Source organism: Excalfactoria chinensis, chromosome 6 (genome assembly GCF_039878825.1).
Source record: "Excalfactoria chinensis isolate bCotChi1 chromosome 6, bCotChi1.hap2, whole genome shotgun sequence".
NCBI classification, from domain to species: domain Eukaryota; kingdom Metazoa; phylum Chordata; class Aves; order Galliformes; family Phasianidae; genus Excalfactoria; species Excalfactoria chinensis.
The window spans coordinates 12,870,074-12,885,033 of NC_092830.1; the positions used below are offsets into that span (position 1 = coordinate 12,870,074).

The 14,960-nt window shown below is 50.7% G+C and overlaps 1 protein-coding gene across 9 annotated transcripts in view; it reads right to left on the bottom strand.

Annotated features, from left to right (window-relative positions):
- Positions 1–14,960, bottom strand: part of JMJD1C (jumonji domain containing 1C) — a 160,831-nt gene that overhangs the window by 53,017 nt on the left and 92,854 nt on the right. For 4 of the 9 annotated variants that reach the window (XM_072339727.1, XM_072339726.1, XM_072339725.1 and 1 more), the window contains one exon: positions 1,291–1,404. Coding sequence is in view for 3 of the 9 variants with exons in the window: in XM_072339726.1 (XP_072195827.1) it covers positions 1,291–1,404 (114 nt within the window). In the remaining 6 variants the exon portion in view is untranslated. Of the gene's footprint in view, positions 1–1,290; positions 1,405–1,716; positions 1,946–4,920; positions 5,170–14,960 lie in introns of those variants that run through there. The other 5 variants (XM_072339732.1, XM_072339728.1, XM_072339733.1 and 2 more) reach the window with 4 other exon arrangements.

Below are 14,960 nucleotides of genomic sequence, written 5' to 3' on the forward strand. Positions count from 1 at the left end.
GATCTTGACAGATTTCACGCAAAGGACAGACGCTAGTGCAAGAATTTGCTTTGTAAAATGAATCTGTGAGATTGCGGTTGGGCTCTGAGGGTGAATTTACACTTCATGGCTCAGCTGATTTAAGAGGCTGCCGCTGCCAAAGGAGGATATCCCACTGTGTTGCGTCATCCCTGCCCCCCCTCACCCAGCAGGCTGCAGTGCTCGCTGCACCCTCTGCTAATCCAGCTCAGATCGTTAGCACCACCCCCCTTTCTGAAAGGCAGGGCTGACCTAGCTAGCGTGGGTTTCTGACAGTGGGAAGTGTCCTTCTCACCAAAGTCAAGCTGTCAGAGCAGCTCGAGCCGCAGCACCTCACTTCACCCTGAGGAGAGGCGGTGAGCCTCCCCACTGCAGACGCGCTGAGCAGCAGCCCTGCCACGAGCTGAACCTCCCTCTCCTTTCCCCAGCATTCTCTAAGTCGCTTCTCTTTTTCTAGCTCTATATTTGGTATTGGGAAAAAACGTCTTGGTGGGGGAGGAGGGAACTAGGGGTGTCAGGACAAAATTACATAGCATTTATTCAGGGCCATCTGTTATTCCAAGACTCAAAGTACTATTTCTGTATCACTGCAGTGTACCATCACAGCCATAGGAAGGAATTTATGGCTATTCTAATTGCAATCAGTCCCATGCAAGCTCAAGTATCAAATGTTTTTCTATTTATCTTAAAAGATTTTTAGACCTTCTTTCAGGGAGGGGAGCAGAAGTCGTTATTTCTCCATTACAGATATGCACATTAATATACAAACGTATTACTAATTAATGAAGAAGGCATTAAAATCAAAGCTGCTGGAACTTTTAGTGGGCTTAGAAACAACAGCACAAACAGTTTATTTTTAAAACGAGAAAAAACAGTTTTTCTGCTAATCATCCTCAAACAAACAGTAAGTCGAGCATCACTGTCCTACTGCAAGGGCCTAGAAATCAAAGCCCGGTTTCAGGAGGACAGATACTGTCTTTTTTCTGCTCTACAATTAACTGCAGTGATTAACCTTTACAGAGATCAGATGTTTCATTTAAAAGGTGGTTCAATGACATTAGTTGCGCGCTGCTCCTAGGAGTCATCAAATTCCCCACACCAGACGTAATCTTTGACAAAATGAGGAACACTCACAGCCAATAATCAGTAGGAAACGGCTCCTGCAGCACAGAACCTGACTGTGGGAAGGACTTCTCACGCCCTCCACATAACAATCACAAGGATTTTAACTCGGTTAATGTGCGGTATGAATATGCTGACCACACTGCTTACCTGATAGGGCTGAAAGGCACTATCTTCAGTTATAAAATCCAGCTGTTTGTCCACAAGGAATTCTACTGCAGTAATCGAATCGTATACGCTTTTTCCAACCAAGGGCTTGAACGTCTATTGAAAAAAAAAAAAAGGAAGAAAACAAACAAATTTTAAAAAAGCTCAGCACATCAAACCCCCAGGACTGCACAAACACTGACTCGGTACTTCTTCCATCAAAGCACGTTGAAACACAGTAACAATTGCTAATTAGACAAGAAAGGAGAGGTTTGTGTTTGTCGCCTTTCCTTTGCGCCGCCGTTGGTGGAAAAACCAGCAAGAAAAGGGAACTGCAACATACATTCTTCCTTTCCCTCATTGTTCTTGAGCAAGAGTGTTTACCACAGAAGCTCAAAGTGCAGGAGCACGATTACATCTTAAACATACAGCTTAGCACGCAGATCCTCTCTCTGCCTGCAGGACCAGCTAGCGCAGCGGTAATTACAGCGAGGACACTCAAGTGGAAACAACTGCAGACACCAGAACGCTCCCCTTCCTGTTCTGAAATCGTTCACCTTGCCTCAAGTCAACCCTCTCATTTCCCCGAGCCTCTGCAGCTCCTCGGCGGCCGCCCGCCTCCCCCGCAGCCGCTCCGCCCTGCAGCAGCCAGCTGCTCCGCACAGCCGCTCGCCCGCGCCTCAGCCGGCCCCGTGCCAGGAGGCCTGGACGCGCTCCGCCTGCGAGGGCAGGCCGCGGGCCGCGGTGCCATCTGGCCGCAGAGCCGCACAAAGCGGCCCCCCCGGCACCCGCACACCCCCCCCCGCAGCGGGCTCTGCGCAGGGGGGCGGAGGGAACGCTGACGGAAAGAGCTCTCCCGGAGAGGGGCTGAGCAGTCCCTGCGTGCTGGCAGGCTTCCCTGAAACGGAGCGCGGCTGTGCCGAAAGGAGATGAGTCAGGTGGAAAGGAAATCCCAGCGGATGGAGGGGAGAGAATGCGGCTGGCTCTGAAGGCAGACGGCGAGCGGCAAGAGGAAGGCACTAATGAACAGCAGAACGAGCAGGATGCGAGAGGAAACGTGGAGGAACTGAAAACCGGGAAAGAACTGAAAATGGGGCTGAGGGAAAGCAACAATGGAAAGCCGCCCTCCGGGACCTGACTAAAACCAGAATTCAGGACAAGACCAAGAGGAGAAACAAAGCCCGGCCCAGCCACACTCGGCACCGCAAAGGCCGCCGTGCCCTGCAGGTCACCCCAGCTGCGCCAGCCCATCACACGCAGGCCGAGGCCGCGGTGTTACACGAGGCAGCAGAAGGCCCCGGGGCCACCGCAGGGCAGTGAGCTGCCCGCAGCCGTCCACGTGTCACCCGCAGGCAGGAGGAGCTCGGGGTGCAGCTCCGCTCTGCAGGGCACCCTGCGCTTCCTAACCAGCACAGCGCACATCTCGGGGGAGCTGAAGCCGTGCCCTCGCTAAGCAAAGCGGTGCCTTTCGCTGGGGCTGCATCTCGCTTTCTAATAAACACACCCCACGATACAAACGTGCAGATTAAGCAGGCGACATCCTCCTTTCTGTTTTTATTTAAGGTTTCACCTCAGTTGTTACCATTTCTTGTGCAAGCAAGGGGAAAAAACACCACCCCGTTGGGCAGCCAGCCATCTCGGTGACACGGTAACTGGACGAAAGGGCGAGAAGGGCAGGGGAGCACGATAATATTCTAACTGCAGCCTGCATGGCAAATAGTTATTTAACCTCTAATGGCTCGGAAAGGCCCTTTGCTCTTGCTCCACTGTTCCAGACCGGCTCTCGCAGCGCTAATGGTTTGAGTTAGGAGGGTGGAGCTCACACCACCGCATTGCAAAGCATGAGTGTACAAACCCACAAGTGGATAAACTTTCCTTCCAAACGTCAGTGCTGCAGCCTTTGGCTTTTTCATTTACCCCCGGGTCTAAGCAGACGCCGCCCGACTTTTTCACACCATTCCCCTTCTCTTCTGTCCCATTATTCGGGTCGTTTCTGAGCGCAAACAGGACATAGCACATGGTTAGCTGAAAGGAGACTGTGTGGAATGCGGCTGCAGTTATCGCTCGGGATTTAGAAAAGACGACAGATTAAGGTGCGGGTGAGCCACCAGTTTATCTTACCGCCGGTATTAAAAGAACCAGTTCCAAATATAGATCTGCAAGCGTGATTACGCCAAGGAGAGAAACGTAATGCCTCCTCATTTGCTTTCACAGATCTAAGCCTCCAGACAGGCCAACGCCCCCTAAATACACATGTGAAGGAAGCGGGCCATCCCACAAGCACAGAGGAAAAATATGTAAATAAATAAAGCAAAACTATGCCATGTCACACACATCCTCCTACAGAGACGGCTGCTCTGCCGCACATAAGCTGCCATCTGTCAGGCCCTGGAGAACCTCCACAATGCCAAAGCACCACCAAACCCCACCCTTCAGAAGCTGCCTTCTGCTGGGGACGGCTAAGTCTGCCCGCCTGGGGCTCAGGGCAGGGCAGGGCACCGGGGCACTCGAGCAGGGACAGCCGTGACCCAACCTCACACCGTGTGCACACAAAGACAGCCGGGCCGGGTGCTCCACAGGCAGCAGCCAGCTGCTGGAGGCAAGCATGCAGGACGTGCAGCGACACGAACGCGGGCTGAGGAGCTCCCTGCAGAGAAAGGCGCTCCCTTTTCCATTCCCAAGCAGAGGACGAGCCCGGGGAGGCTGGAACCGGCGCAAACTCAACACCACACAAGTCTCCCCTTCGTGCTGGCACTGAGCCTTCTTTGACATCCGCGTTAACTCCGCTCCCTGAAGGCCGCGATTAAGAGCCCGGGGTCAATTTTAAGTGACATCTGACTTCAGCGTTCCTCTGAACCGCCGCTTTGAAATAAAGGCCCCCAAAGTCCCTCTGCTTTATCTCACCAGCTCAGACCGCCCGCTCTGCCACGCGGATCCCTGCCCGCTGCCCGACCCCGCAGGGTCCCCTCTCGCCACCCCGGCAGCACCGCAGCCCCCGGCCTGGGTCTCACGACCGGCCCCGGGGCGGCGCGCACCAACCCCGCGCAGCTCATGGAGACAGACGTTCATTTGCAGGTGCCATTAGGAAAACTTTTCCACGCGGCGCCGGCACCTCTCGTTATGACAATCGTTACGCTCCGGGATGGCCGCTCCTCCTCCAGGGCCGGCAGCGGTCGAGACGCGCACCGAGAAGAACGCCGAGCTGCGGGGCCGGTACCCCCCCCCCCCGCCTATCCGCTCCCGGCGCAGCGGGCTGCAGCGCGGCCGTTACGGGACGGTCCCCGCGGTCCGAGAGCGACGTGGCCGTTGGGCGGCCGGGGCCGCCACGAGGCCGAACCCCTCCCGCAGCGCCGCGAGCCGGGCCGCCGCCGGAGCCGTTCCCGACGACGCGCCCCAATCGTTGGCGCCCGGCCCGGCCGACGGCCCCGGAAGGCAGGCTCCGACCGCCCGGCAGGCTCCAACCACCCGGCTCCTCGCCGCGTGGCCGTGCCCGCCGCACAAAGCCCGGCCCGGCCGCCCCCCGCGAACAAAGGAGCGCGGGGCCCCGCGGAAGGAAGAGAAGGAGAAAGGGGGAAGGGGGGAAGGAGGGAAGGGTCCCCGCCGCGTCCCCCCCCACACACCGCACACACGCACCTGGCTCCGCGCCCCGCGGCGCGCCCGGCCCGGCCCGCGGGACCTCCGCACCCGTGGCCGCCTTTGAACAGCGAGCAAAATGGAGAGCGCCGCGCCGCTTCCGGGTCGGGCCGGGCCGGGCGGCCGCGGCGGAGGCGGGTCGGCGGGAGGGGAGAGCCGGGAGGAGGAGGAAGGAGGAGGAGGAGGAAGGAGGCCGCCGCCTTTGTGGGCTTAGCGCGCAGCTGGCGCCTCCGCGGAGGCCCCGGCGCGTCCCCGCCGCTGGCGCATGGCGCTGCGCCGCTCGCGGGAGGGCGCGGGGCGGAGCCGGGCCGGGGGGCGGCGCGCGGCGACCACGTCCCGCGGGGCGGAGCGCGGGCACGTGGGGGCGGCGGGGTAACCCCGCGCGAAGGGGAACGGCGGTGCGGGGCGCCCGGTGCGGCCCCTGAGCGGCACGGCCGTAACGCGGCCCTGGGGCTCGGCTCGAGTACGCGGCCTGGGGAGAACAACGGAATCACGGGGGAGGCGCGCAGAGAGGCGTCGTTTCCTCTGAGCCCTTTAAACGAGGGCAGCTGCGTGCTGCTTAGTTCACGGAAAAAAATTGCCGAGCAAGTACGAGAATAACGGGAAATCGATGTCTGAGTACCTCCTGTTCTCATCCCCAGCGCTTCCAGTGATGTCAGGCCGGGGTCTGACGCAGCAGCAAACCTCGGGACGGGCTGCACCGAGGGCTGCGGGGCTGCACTGCTCCCCAGGGCTGGTGTTGGCACCAGGGCCTGTCCCTGAGCGCACGCAGCAGCCCTGCATCGCGGGCACTGCAGACCTAAAGCTCACACGCTGCCTGGGGGACGGGCCGGCGACACTTATTAATAGACTGTGAATAGGTAACAAAGAATATTAACACATTAATACCAGGGCGGCGGCAACCATTCAGTACCACGCCAGGATCAGGGGAAGTAACTCGGGGGAGCAATGACCCACCAGCAGCTGCCCCAGCTAGGGCTGCTTTAGGGAAATGCCTTCGGAGGGCACAGACGCCACGGAGCTGCCGCCGGTGTGACTGCTGGTGCTACATGTGTCACGGCAACATAACACTGGGCTCATGCCCTTACTGCTGACCACAAACAGCAATATGCACATCCATATCATTGCATGCACGCACTGATAGGCCATGTAAAAGCACTAATGCTGACTTTTAAGCAACAATTTTAAACGTCAGAGTCTCGAAGCCTATGGAAAATAATTTTACCAAGATTGTTACATTTGCCAAGCAGTGCACCTGGGCACAGCTCGGTTAATAGGCACGGGACAGTAGCACGACTCCCACTGCCGCCCACAGAACAGAGCGCCTTTGTTCCGGGCACTGCCAGCCCCCACCAACAGGCTGCGCGCAGCCCTGCACTCAGCAAACACGCCGTGACCTTCAATTACTGCCCTGGCTGGCTGCCACAGGATGCATGTACTGCTGCTCACACTGCCTGCCCTACTTTGCAGATAATCGCTACCACTACAGATAATCGTTAGGATCGATGGAGTAGGGTGAACGCGCTCCTTGGGCTCACAACAGCAGCATGGAGGCCCAGCTGGCAGGACAGCCACAAGGCAGGGGCTGTGTGTGTTCAGGGACTACACGAAGTACCCCCACTGACATACCACTTTGGTTTGTTTTCTGATTGTTCAGAGGTGGAAAGCACATGGCTTGTATTGGCACAAAGCGATGTCTTTTTTCCCCTTCCCCCCCCTCTGCTCCCAGCAGCCCATAAGGCTGCCCAGCTATCCTCTCACACGTGGCTGTGGGGCCAGCCCGGCCTCTAGATGCCTGCTGGCTGCTCACCAGCACCTGCCGGGTTGGCTTCCTGCATGGCCAGCAGCACCACATGGCTGGGGACACAGCAAGGGGACACCGACACATGCACATGCACAGGGCTGGGGTTCTGCTGAACCCCACTTTAGGTACCCAAAGGGATTAATCCCACAAACACACGGAACCCAGGGAGCGCGTGCATGTGACGCTGCCGGCTAGGAAAGAACACGTGAATAAATATTTAACCTTTAAAACAAACAAATCAAAGGTATTTAAATCCACCTCTGTAACTGAAATTAGCCTTTTTCTACTCATCTCCTTCCTGAGCATGCCCCACATTTCCTGAGCGAGGCAGATGGTTTCCTAGGGACAATCCTGCAGAAATAGCACAGCATGCGAGCGGAGCTGCACGGCTGCTCTGCTGACGTCGCCGTGCACACCAGCTGAGTGCAAATGGTGTGCTTCAGTGCAGGAGCCAAAGTCCAAAGGAGAATTCATGTGCACGAAACAACCACTACTGCTAGGGCACGTAATAAGAGTCACTGCAGTGCCAGACCTTGTGCAACCTTGCCTCCTGGGTGATGTGCAGACACTGCCTGGAGACGGCCACACACGCCAGAACTTCACCAGGCAATCTTCAGCAATTCCTCAGAACTGAGAAGCAGAAGACAAGGGTGGGAGTGGAGAAACATGAGCAGCACCACCATCAGCACACCAACACATCTGCGCTGACCAATTCTGCAGTCATTTCAAAGCGATCTGATTTCAAACACCGTTTCTACCTTTGCAGCATTTTCAGTCAGCTTCTAAAATCTCTCGTGCCCTTCCACCAGCAGCCATCGTGGAATGCTCTCAGCTCTGCGTGCACCAACATGACTGTGCAATTTTCCCCCATTGCTTCATCTGACACCAGCACTGTAATTGCAGCCCTGGCAATGAGCTCTGTTAGCAAACTTTCCCTACTTCTGTGGTTGAACTGGTGTCCCTGTTACAAACAGTCTCAGTAAAAGAAAAGGCAGAAGCATGGCATTAAAAAACAATCACTGAAGGCAACAGTACCGCACAAGCTTTCTTATTTCATGAAAAAAGCAGGGCTTAGATAATCAACAAGCTTCAGAAACCACGTATTTTCATGTTCACAAATAATTTCAGACAGTTATTTCTCCCACTACAAACCTCAATCCTGTGTACAAGGATTGCTTTTCCAGGTCTAAGCTACCTAAATTGCACTTTACAACTGCTCTCTGTGGTTTCATTTCTTCCCAGCCCATTTACACCTTCCACGGTTCACTTTCCATTAGCAGCCTGTCACCTGCACTTTCTCTGCCTCTCCTCTGCATTATGCCATTCACAGACATCAGCCCTTACACTGGAAACACAGAGCTGTGCTCAAGATTTATAATTCACGTCCAGAGACAAAATACTGAGCAATCTCTCACACATCCCTCTGTGGATTGCCAGCTCATGCCTGCTGCTGCTGTAACAGACTCCACTTCCCACTACCCCCCCTCTGTCAGCTGAGCACCACTGCCGTGACCTCCGTCACTCATTCGAGTCCAATCACATCAGTGTCATCTTTAAGCGTGACCTTCCCACTCCCAGTGCTGGGTCTGGATTACATGAAACCCTTGCAGGGTTTCTGAAACACAAGTTTTTCTGCTCCTTCCATAGTTGAGTACCAGCCCACACTTATTTGCATTCTGATTGCTCAAGGCTTAATTTAACACATACGTGCCCAGCTCAGATCTACTCACAGAACTGTCTCAGACACCTCCAGCCCACAGCCCACTATTGGTTCTCCTGCTCTCAGCATCACATCACACTGCATTTTCAGAAACAATGTCTCCTGATCTGACTGTTGCTCATTTATCAATTTTAGGAACAGCTTACTGGCAGCACTCACAAAACTGATGCATTAACATCTTGCAGTTTTCTCTCTCAACAGCTTCCCTGCTGTAATGACCTCTAATCCTCTGACAATGCCTTGGCCACTACTTTACGGAAGCCTTATCTTATTCTCTCATAAGGAATACCTGCCTGTATACATACACGTGTCTTCTGCTTTTGACATACTCTCAGATTTTAACTCCTCAGAGAAAAGAATCTTTCTCATCCCACATTCGTTCTACAGCTGACTGCACAATGAAATCCTGGTCTTTCACATGGGTTTCCCAGTGCCATGGTAACATGCCACAACAGTAATTAACCTTGGGACTTGATTCTGCTTTCCACAAAGCAAGCACAACACTTGCAGGATCATAATGTTCTTACCCACACTCCTTCTGCAATATTCATCAAACCCTTTCTTACTTGGGTGCCATCCATGTTTTTCAGTATTCACGCTCCTTCAGCCTCCTTGCTTCCCTCACAACAGTGCCAAGCTCCTCCAGCTCATTTCTTGGCTTTATTCTCTTCTTCCATCCCTGCTGCCAACATTCACAACATTCTTGCATCCTTTTCCCCTTGAACTTACTGGATCCATTTATCCGCCCTCCTTCCAGCCTCACCTTCAGCACAACAACCCAACCTAGGACACCAGGTTTGGGATTCCAGCATCCACTGCATTGCTGCTCTTTGATTCAGCATCCGGCAGCATGTCTCCCATATCCCACTAACTGCAGTCCATCGGGCTCCACCTTTTGCCCTCCCACTGCTTCCTGCCTCCTCTCATGTTTCACTCCACGTGCTTCTTAGGAGCACAACTCCCTTCCCAAGAGCCACCTGTACCTACAGTCATAGGCATCCTTTCTGTTCTTCCTCACTGGAGGTCAACTACCTGCCTCACTTTTTTCCACCTCACCCCCTATACCTTTAACTTCAATTTTCAGAGCAATATTCTTCCTAATTCTGCTGTCTTTTTCTCAGTTCCCCTGCCCTACAACTCTTTCCTTTGTCTAAGCCGTACTCTCCACCTGCCCCATCTGAGTCTTCTCTCTTAAGCAGACTGCATTTCATTTCACATTTTTTGGCTTTGCTCTTCTTCCAGGGAGCTCTTGGTGTATCCTCACCATGCAGACCCAGGGCTGCCCCGCAGTGCTGCACACAGCCTGCTGGCTCCATCTGAAGGTGCCCCAGGGCAGGGTATAGGTCAGAGGGGCCCTGCTCCCAGCACTGCTTCCTGTTACTGCAGAGCTGAGAACCTGTGCTGACATTTTCCATTTCCACAGCCCTACAGCAGTATCCAAGCAACTCCTGTAGCAGCAAATGCTCCCCTGTGCTTGCCACCACACCCAGGACACACAACTGCTCCTGACATCATGCTTAAGGGTCACCTCAGTCATCTGTAATGACTCAGATAACAAGAAAAAGCTCTGCAGGGAGCAAGACTGTCTTCTAAAACAGCTGGGAGGAAGAAGAAGGTGTCTTAAACGAGAGCTCCTGTTTGGAAGTATCTTAGACAACAAAAGCCTCAAAAGCCTGTGAAACATGAAGAGCAAGAATCTTTCATAAAGCTCAAGAACAGAGAGCAGGATTTCAGAACACGGCCCACAGAAGCTAGAAAAGGGAAATATCCACTTATCATGTCAATGAACACATTAAAGAGAAACCGAGATTCATTTTCTGAGAAGTCCAAGACTCCTCAACAAGACCATCCCTCCAGTTTTTGTGTTCACTCCCTGTCACTGACAGCATTACGCTGTTTGTTAGGAAGCATAACAGCTGCAGAATAAATGCACTTCCAAATACAATAAATTTGCAATACATTCAGAAAGAGCTTTTTTTCCACGAGCACTGTTGTGAAGTGGCAAGTCCTTCTTCCTTCCCTACACCCACTGTCTCCAAAGAGCCAGAGGTTACACTTGCCAGCTACACACTTCCTATCTGGTGACCTGGGGATCTCCTTAATGGGGAACAGCCCACCAGGGCAGGAGGGGATGGCTTTGTTCTGGACCCGCTGCCTCTGCACTCTTTTAGTTCCAGCTAGCTGGGGGTGAGGTCACGCTTGGCCATCTGTTTTGAAATACATCTTTTTTTTATATTCTAAACACATACACAGTAGGTATAACAGAACACCTTGACAGTAATATTTTCATATTTTTAAACACTAGGATTTAAGTATTAGGCTACATTGATACAGTGTGTTTCAATTAACTTTGTACAACGTTCCACCTTAGCGAGACAACATCCTGGTCTATAATGCTCAAATAACAATACCATTCATCTCACCTTCATGTGTCATGTAACCAAGGAGAGATACAATCTAGTTTCAGGCTATAATCGGAAACATCTTTTAACCTTTCTGAGCAGTATTTTTTTACTGCTATGGCTGTATTATAATTGTATTGTGACTGCGTCAGACTTCCTACACAGTTGTTAATATACACTGCTTTCATTCCTGACTCTGTCATATAAGAAACTCGGGAGAACTTCTCAAAGACAATTTATTCCTTGCAGGACAAACTATAGCCATAAACCACCATGACATTGAGGTAAAAGTTTACACTTGATAATAAAAAGTGGAGTAGTAATAAAAGATGGAGTAGGCAGTGTTTCAGTCAGTGCATCCCTGCATCAGGACAACACCAAACTATGTTGAAACAGCACCAGCATCACCTAGTTAAAAGAAATCAGAACCTAACCTAGATATCGCACTGCACTACCCCCCTCCCCCAGGCAGTGCTATTTTTAGGCTCTCACATCTGTCCTCCTACACGCTTGTCCAGCAGCAACCTCGGCGGGCACTTCTTTCCTTTCAGGAAAACACAGGACAGATGGTGTTGAAACTATCTCTCTCTCAGATAACAAGTTTTCCGTTTTTTATAAATTCACTCATCTCCAAACTGTGACAGCTGCGAGTTTAAAGATAAAACTGAAACGATCCAGATCTTGCTCATCTCCTTTCTCTGGGGCCTCTGAAAGGTCACAATGTGTCTCACTTAAGTTCCCCACTAAGCACGAAATGCATTCCTTTTCCAACCTCAAGCATGCTGGTGGTTATTGGAAAGAAGCTATAGAACACTGCTGTGTTTGGGTTTTTTTCAAATTTGTTTCTCAGGCCTGTGTTGCAAATTCAGGATGTTCGGGATGTGTTTGTGCACTGCATCAGACAGCATTCACCTCCAAGTTCTATTCATGGCACTCGTTACATTCCCTCATTCCTCCCATAACAGCATGCATGACGATGTCACCATCCCACATTAACTACTCCCACCTATCTCTCTTGTTAGAGACTTCCACACCCTGGTTATCCTCACAGTCCTCCCATGCGTCCCATTGAATTTGAGCTGATCCTTCTCCAGCACAGTCCACTAGAATTAGGTATGTTATTTTAAAAACAGTCTCGTGGCTGTAGTTGTACAGAAACATCAGACTCCTCTATTCCAGGCACACCTCCCATGCATGCCAGATCCCTGCCTGGGATCTTCTGAACGTCACACAGCAGGTTCACAGACCTCCTCTGCCCGACCAGAAGGGCCAGACCTGCTCTGTGCCAGTGCTTCCAGCGGATAAGCTCTCATCTACATTTGCCATCTGCTCCTAAATCCACGACTTTGTTTTATATAGTAACATTCTGTTCCACCTCTATTACTTCATTTCTCAAGGACATTCAATTTTAGCTGCATTAAAAAACCCCTCATCCTCCGTGTTAAGGACTCCTCCTATTCTGTGCCATCTGCACACTGAATCAAATGTAACCAATTAGCCCAAGCATTTCAGAGAAATACTACGCACGTCATTCCCAAAATGTGTGAAGAACTATTGGCTCTCAGACTTACTTCACCACCACGCAGCTCCACCTATTTCAACACTACATAGCTAATGTCTTATAAGCTAATTCCTGTCTAATTTATGGCCACACTAACAATCCCCACCTTCCTCTGATTGCTCACCACTCGATGTGTTGTGGAATGCATTACAGAACTCGCGATGAATGATACTGGTCGCATTTTCTTGCCTTGGCACAAAGCCGACCAGCCATTCGGTTCAAGTGGGTCCACCACGCAGCTTTTCAAGGTGCTGATGACAAGACCAGCCCATGATTAAGAGAAGTGAAGCAAAGACAAAGCAGATACAATCAGTCTATTTGTAAACACTTGAAATAAAACAAAGCGTTGAGTAAAAGACAGTATGAATTCCAAAAGAATAAATTATGTCAAGCAAATATCCTTTCCAAACAAAAGAGCAGAGTTAAGAAGCAGATCTATATCTTGACTTTATTAAGGTTTTTGACACCACCTCCTGAGACGTTCATGTATGCAAACCAAAGAGATTAAATCCAAACGAATCCAATGTAATACAGACAGACATCAAGAAAAAAAATAATTAGAAAACATCACTAGTTCACTATCAAAATACATACCTAGAATGGAGCTCCCAAAGTCACCTACACTGGGCCTGCTCTTATTTGCTACTTGCATTAGTGACCCAGATGATGGAACACAGACTGCATTTATTAAATTGACAACCAACCAGCTTGGTAGGACTGCAAATTACATTGGAGGACAAAAAGACAAAGTGGAAAAATGGTCTGAGGGGAAAAAAGAAAAATGCAAAGCATCACACATAGGCAGGAGCAGTCAACTGCAGGAGCAGCAAAGGAGCTGCATATGAAAAAGAAATGATTACATTCAATTTTGCAACTGCTACAAGGTGGCAGAATCATGCTGTAGAAGCACACACAGTACTGGAAGATGTGAACGCTAACACAACCTGTGTTCTGCATCCATAAAGCCTCAGCTGGACAACTACGTGAGAAGAGCTCTTCAAAGACAGGTATGTGCTCCAAAAAGAGCAACACAATGAGCAGTGCTTTGGAGAACACGGCTGATGGAAGGGACTGGGGAGGGGAATCAGAGCAGGGTGTGTCCTCACACAGGAAAACAGGATGCTGCAAGGAGTAATAGCCTCTATAGCAGGCGTAATAAACTTTAACAGCCTTCATTTAGGTTAGATGATCTCAAGGTCTTTTTCAGTCTTATGATTCCAAAGCATCTCTGCAGGGTCACTTATGTTTCCCAAATAAAACAGCATTTATAAACACATCCCCAAATTAATGCTATGTTTAATCTGCTTTCATTAGGTCATCTCCCCTTGGCCCAGCTTCTCTCAGCAGCCATGGACTAGTAGTATTTAGGGGGCTGCAGTGCAGAAGGAATCACCTCGAAAGCCCTTCTCCCTGACAGAAATGCTCAAACACTTCCATGTGCTTGGAGGTGCCACCTTCTCCACCTTGCACTGCTGTGGCCTCACCTTAAGCACTGGGTGCAGGTTTGGGCACCACAATGTAAGAGGAGCATAAAGCTGATAGAGAGCATCCAAAGGAGGGCTACAAAGATAGTGAAGGGTCTGGAGGGGAAGATGTATGAGGAGCACCTGAGTCCTTGGGTGTACTCAGCACACAGCAGAGCAGGCTTAAAGGGAGGCCTCACTGCAGCTGCAGCTCCCACAGGGAGCAGAGGGGCATCTCTGAGCTGGACTCCCACCAACAGAACACAATGAGATTTACTTGCTGGCTGGGAAAAGCACTGGCAGCTTGCGCCCGACACCAAGGCCACAGGCGTGCCTTATTTATTTAGGAAATTAATTATTTTAAAAGAAAGGTACTGAATCACTAATCATCCCTTTGAAATAGCTATATTGTATTTTACTCCATTTTCTTTAATCTCTCAAGTCTTGATTATTCTAACTTTCAAAAACGCCTTCCAAAGCTTTCCATATTTACACAGAGGGCAGACTGACAGTCTTTTAATTGCTTGCATAACTCTTTTCCCTTCCCCCTCCTCACGGATGCTCCGCTTTCTCCAGTCACCGGTACCACCCTGAAGGAAAGATTAGCTAAAATAGTTACAATCAGCACTAATTCTTCCCTAATTCTGAGATGGAAATTTCCCCGTGTCTGAGTATTTTAAGATCTTTAAGTTATTCCTTCTGGTTGTAGTAATTACCACTCTCTTATTATACATTTTGCCTTTTCCTTCATAGCTATTATCATCCTCTCTTGAAATTCAGCCAAAAATGTAATGCTTTATATTTAATGTTTTGGATGCGTGTTATCATTATTTTCTACCCTTCTTATCATACAAAAGCTTTTTTTGTTTGTTTTATTTTGTTTTCACCTATTTTGCAAGATCATATTTTGCTTTGAGAAGCAAAGCTATCCTCTCCTTCCTTCTTTGCTCATGGGCTTCCTGCATTAGCCTTACTGGACATCTTCATTCTTTACGGTCTGCACACCAGGAGTACTTAGTTAAGATTTGTTTGGAAACTGAAATCTCTGACTTCACAACCTTCAGTTCTTGGGATACTTATGTTTGCGTTC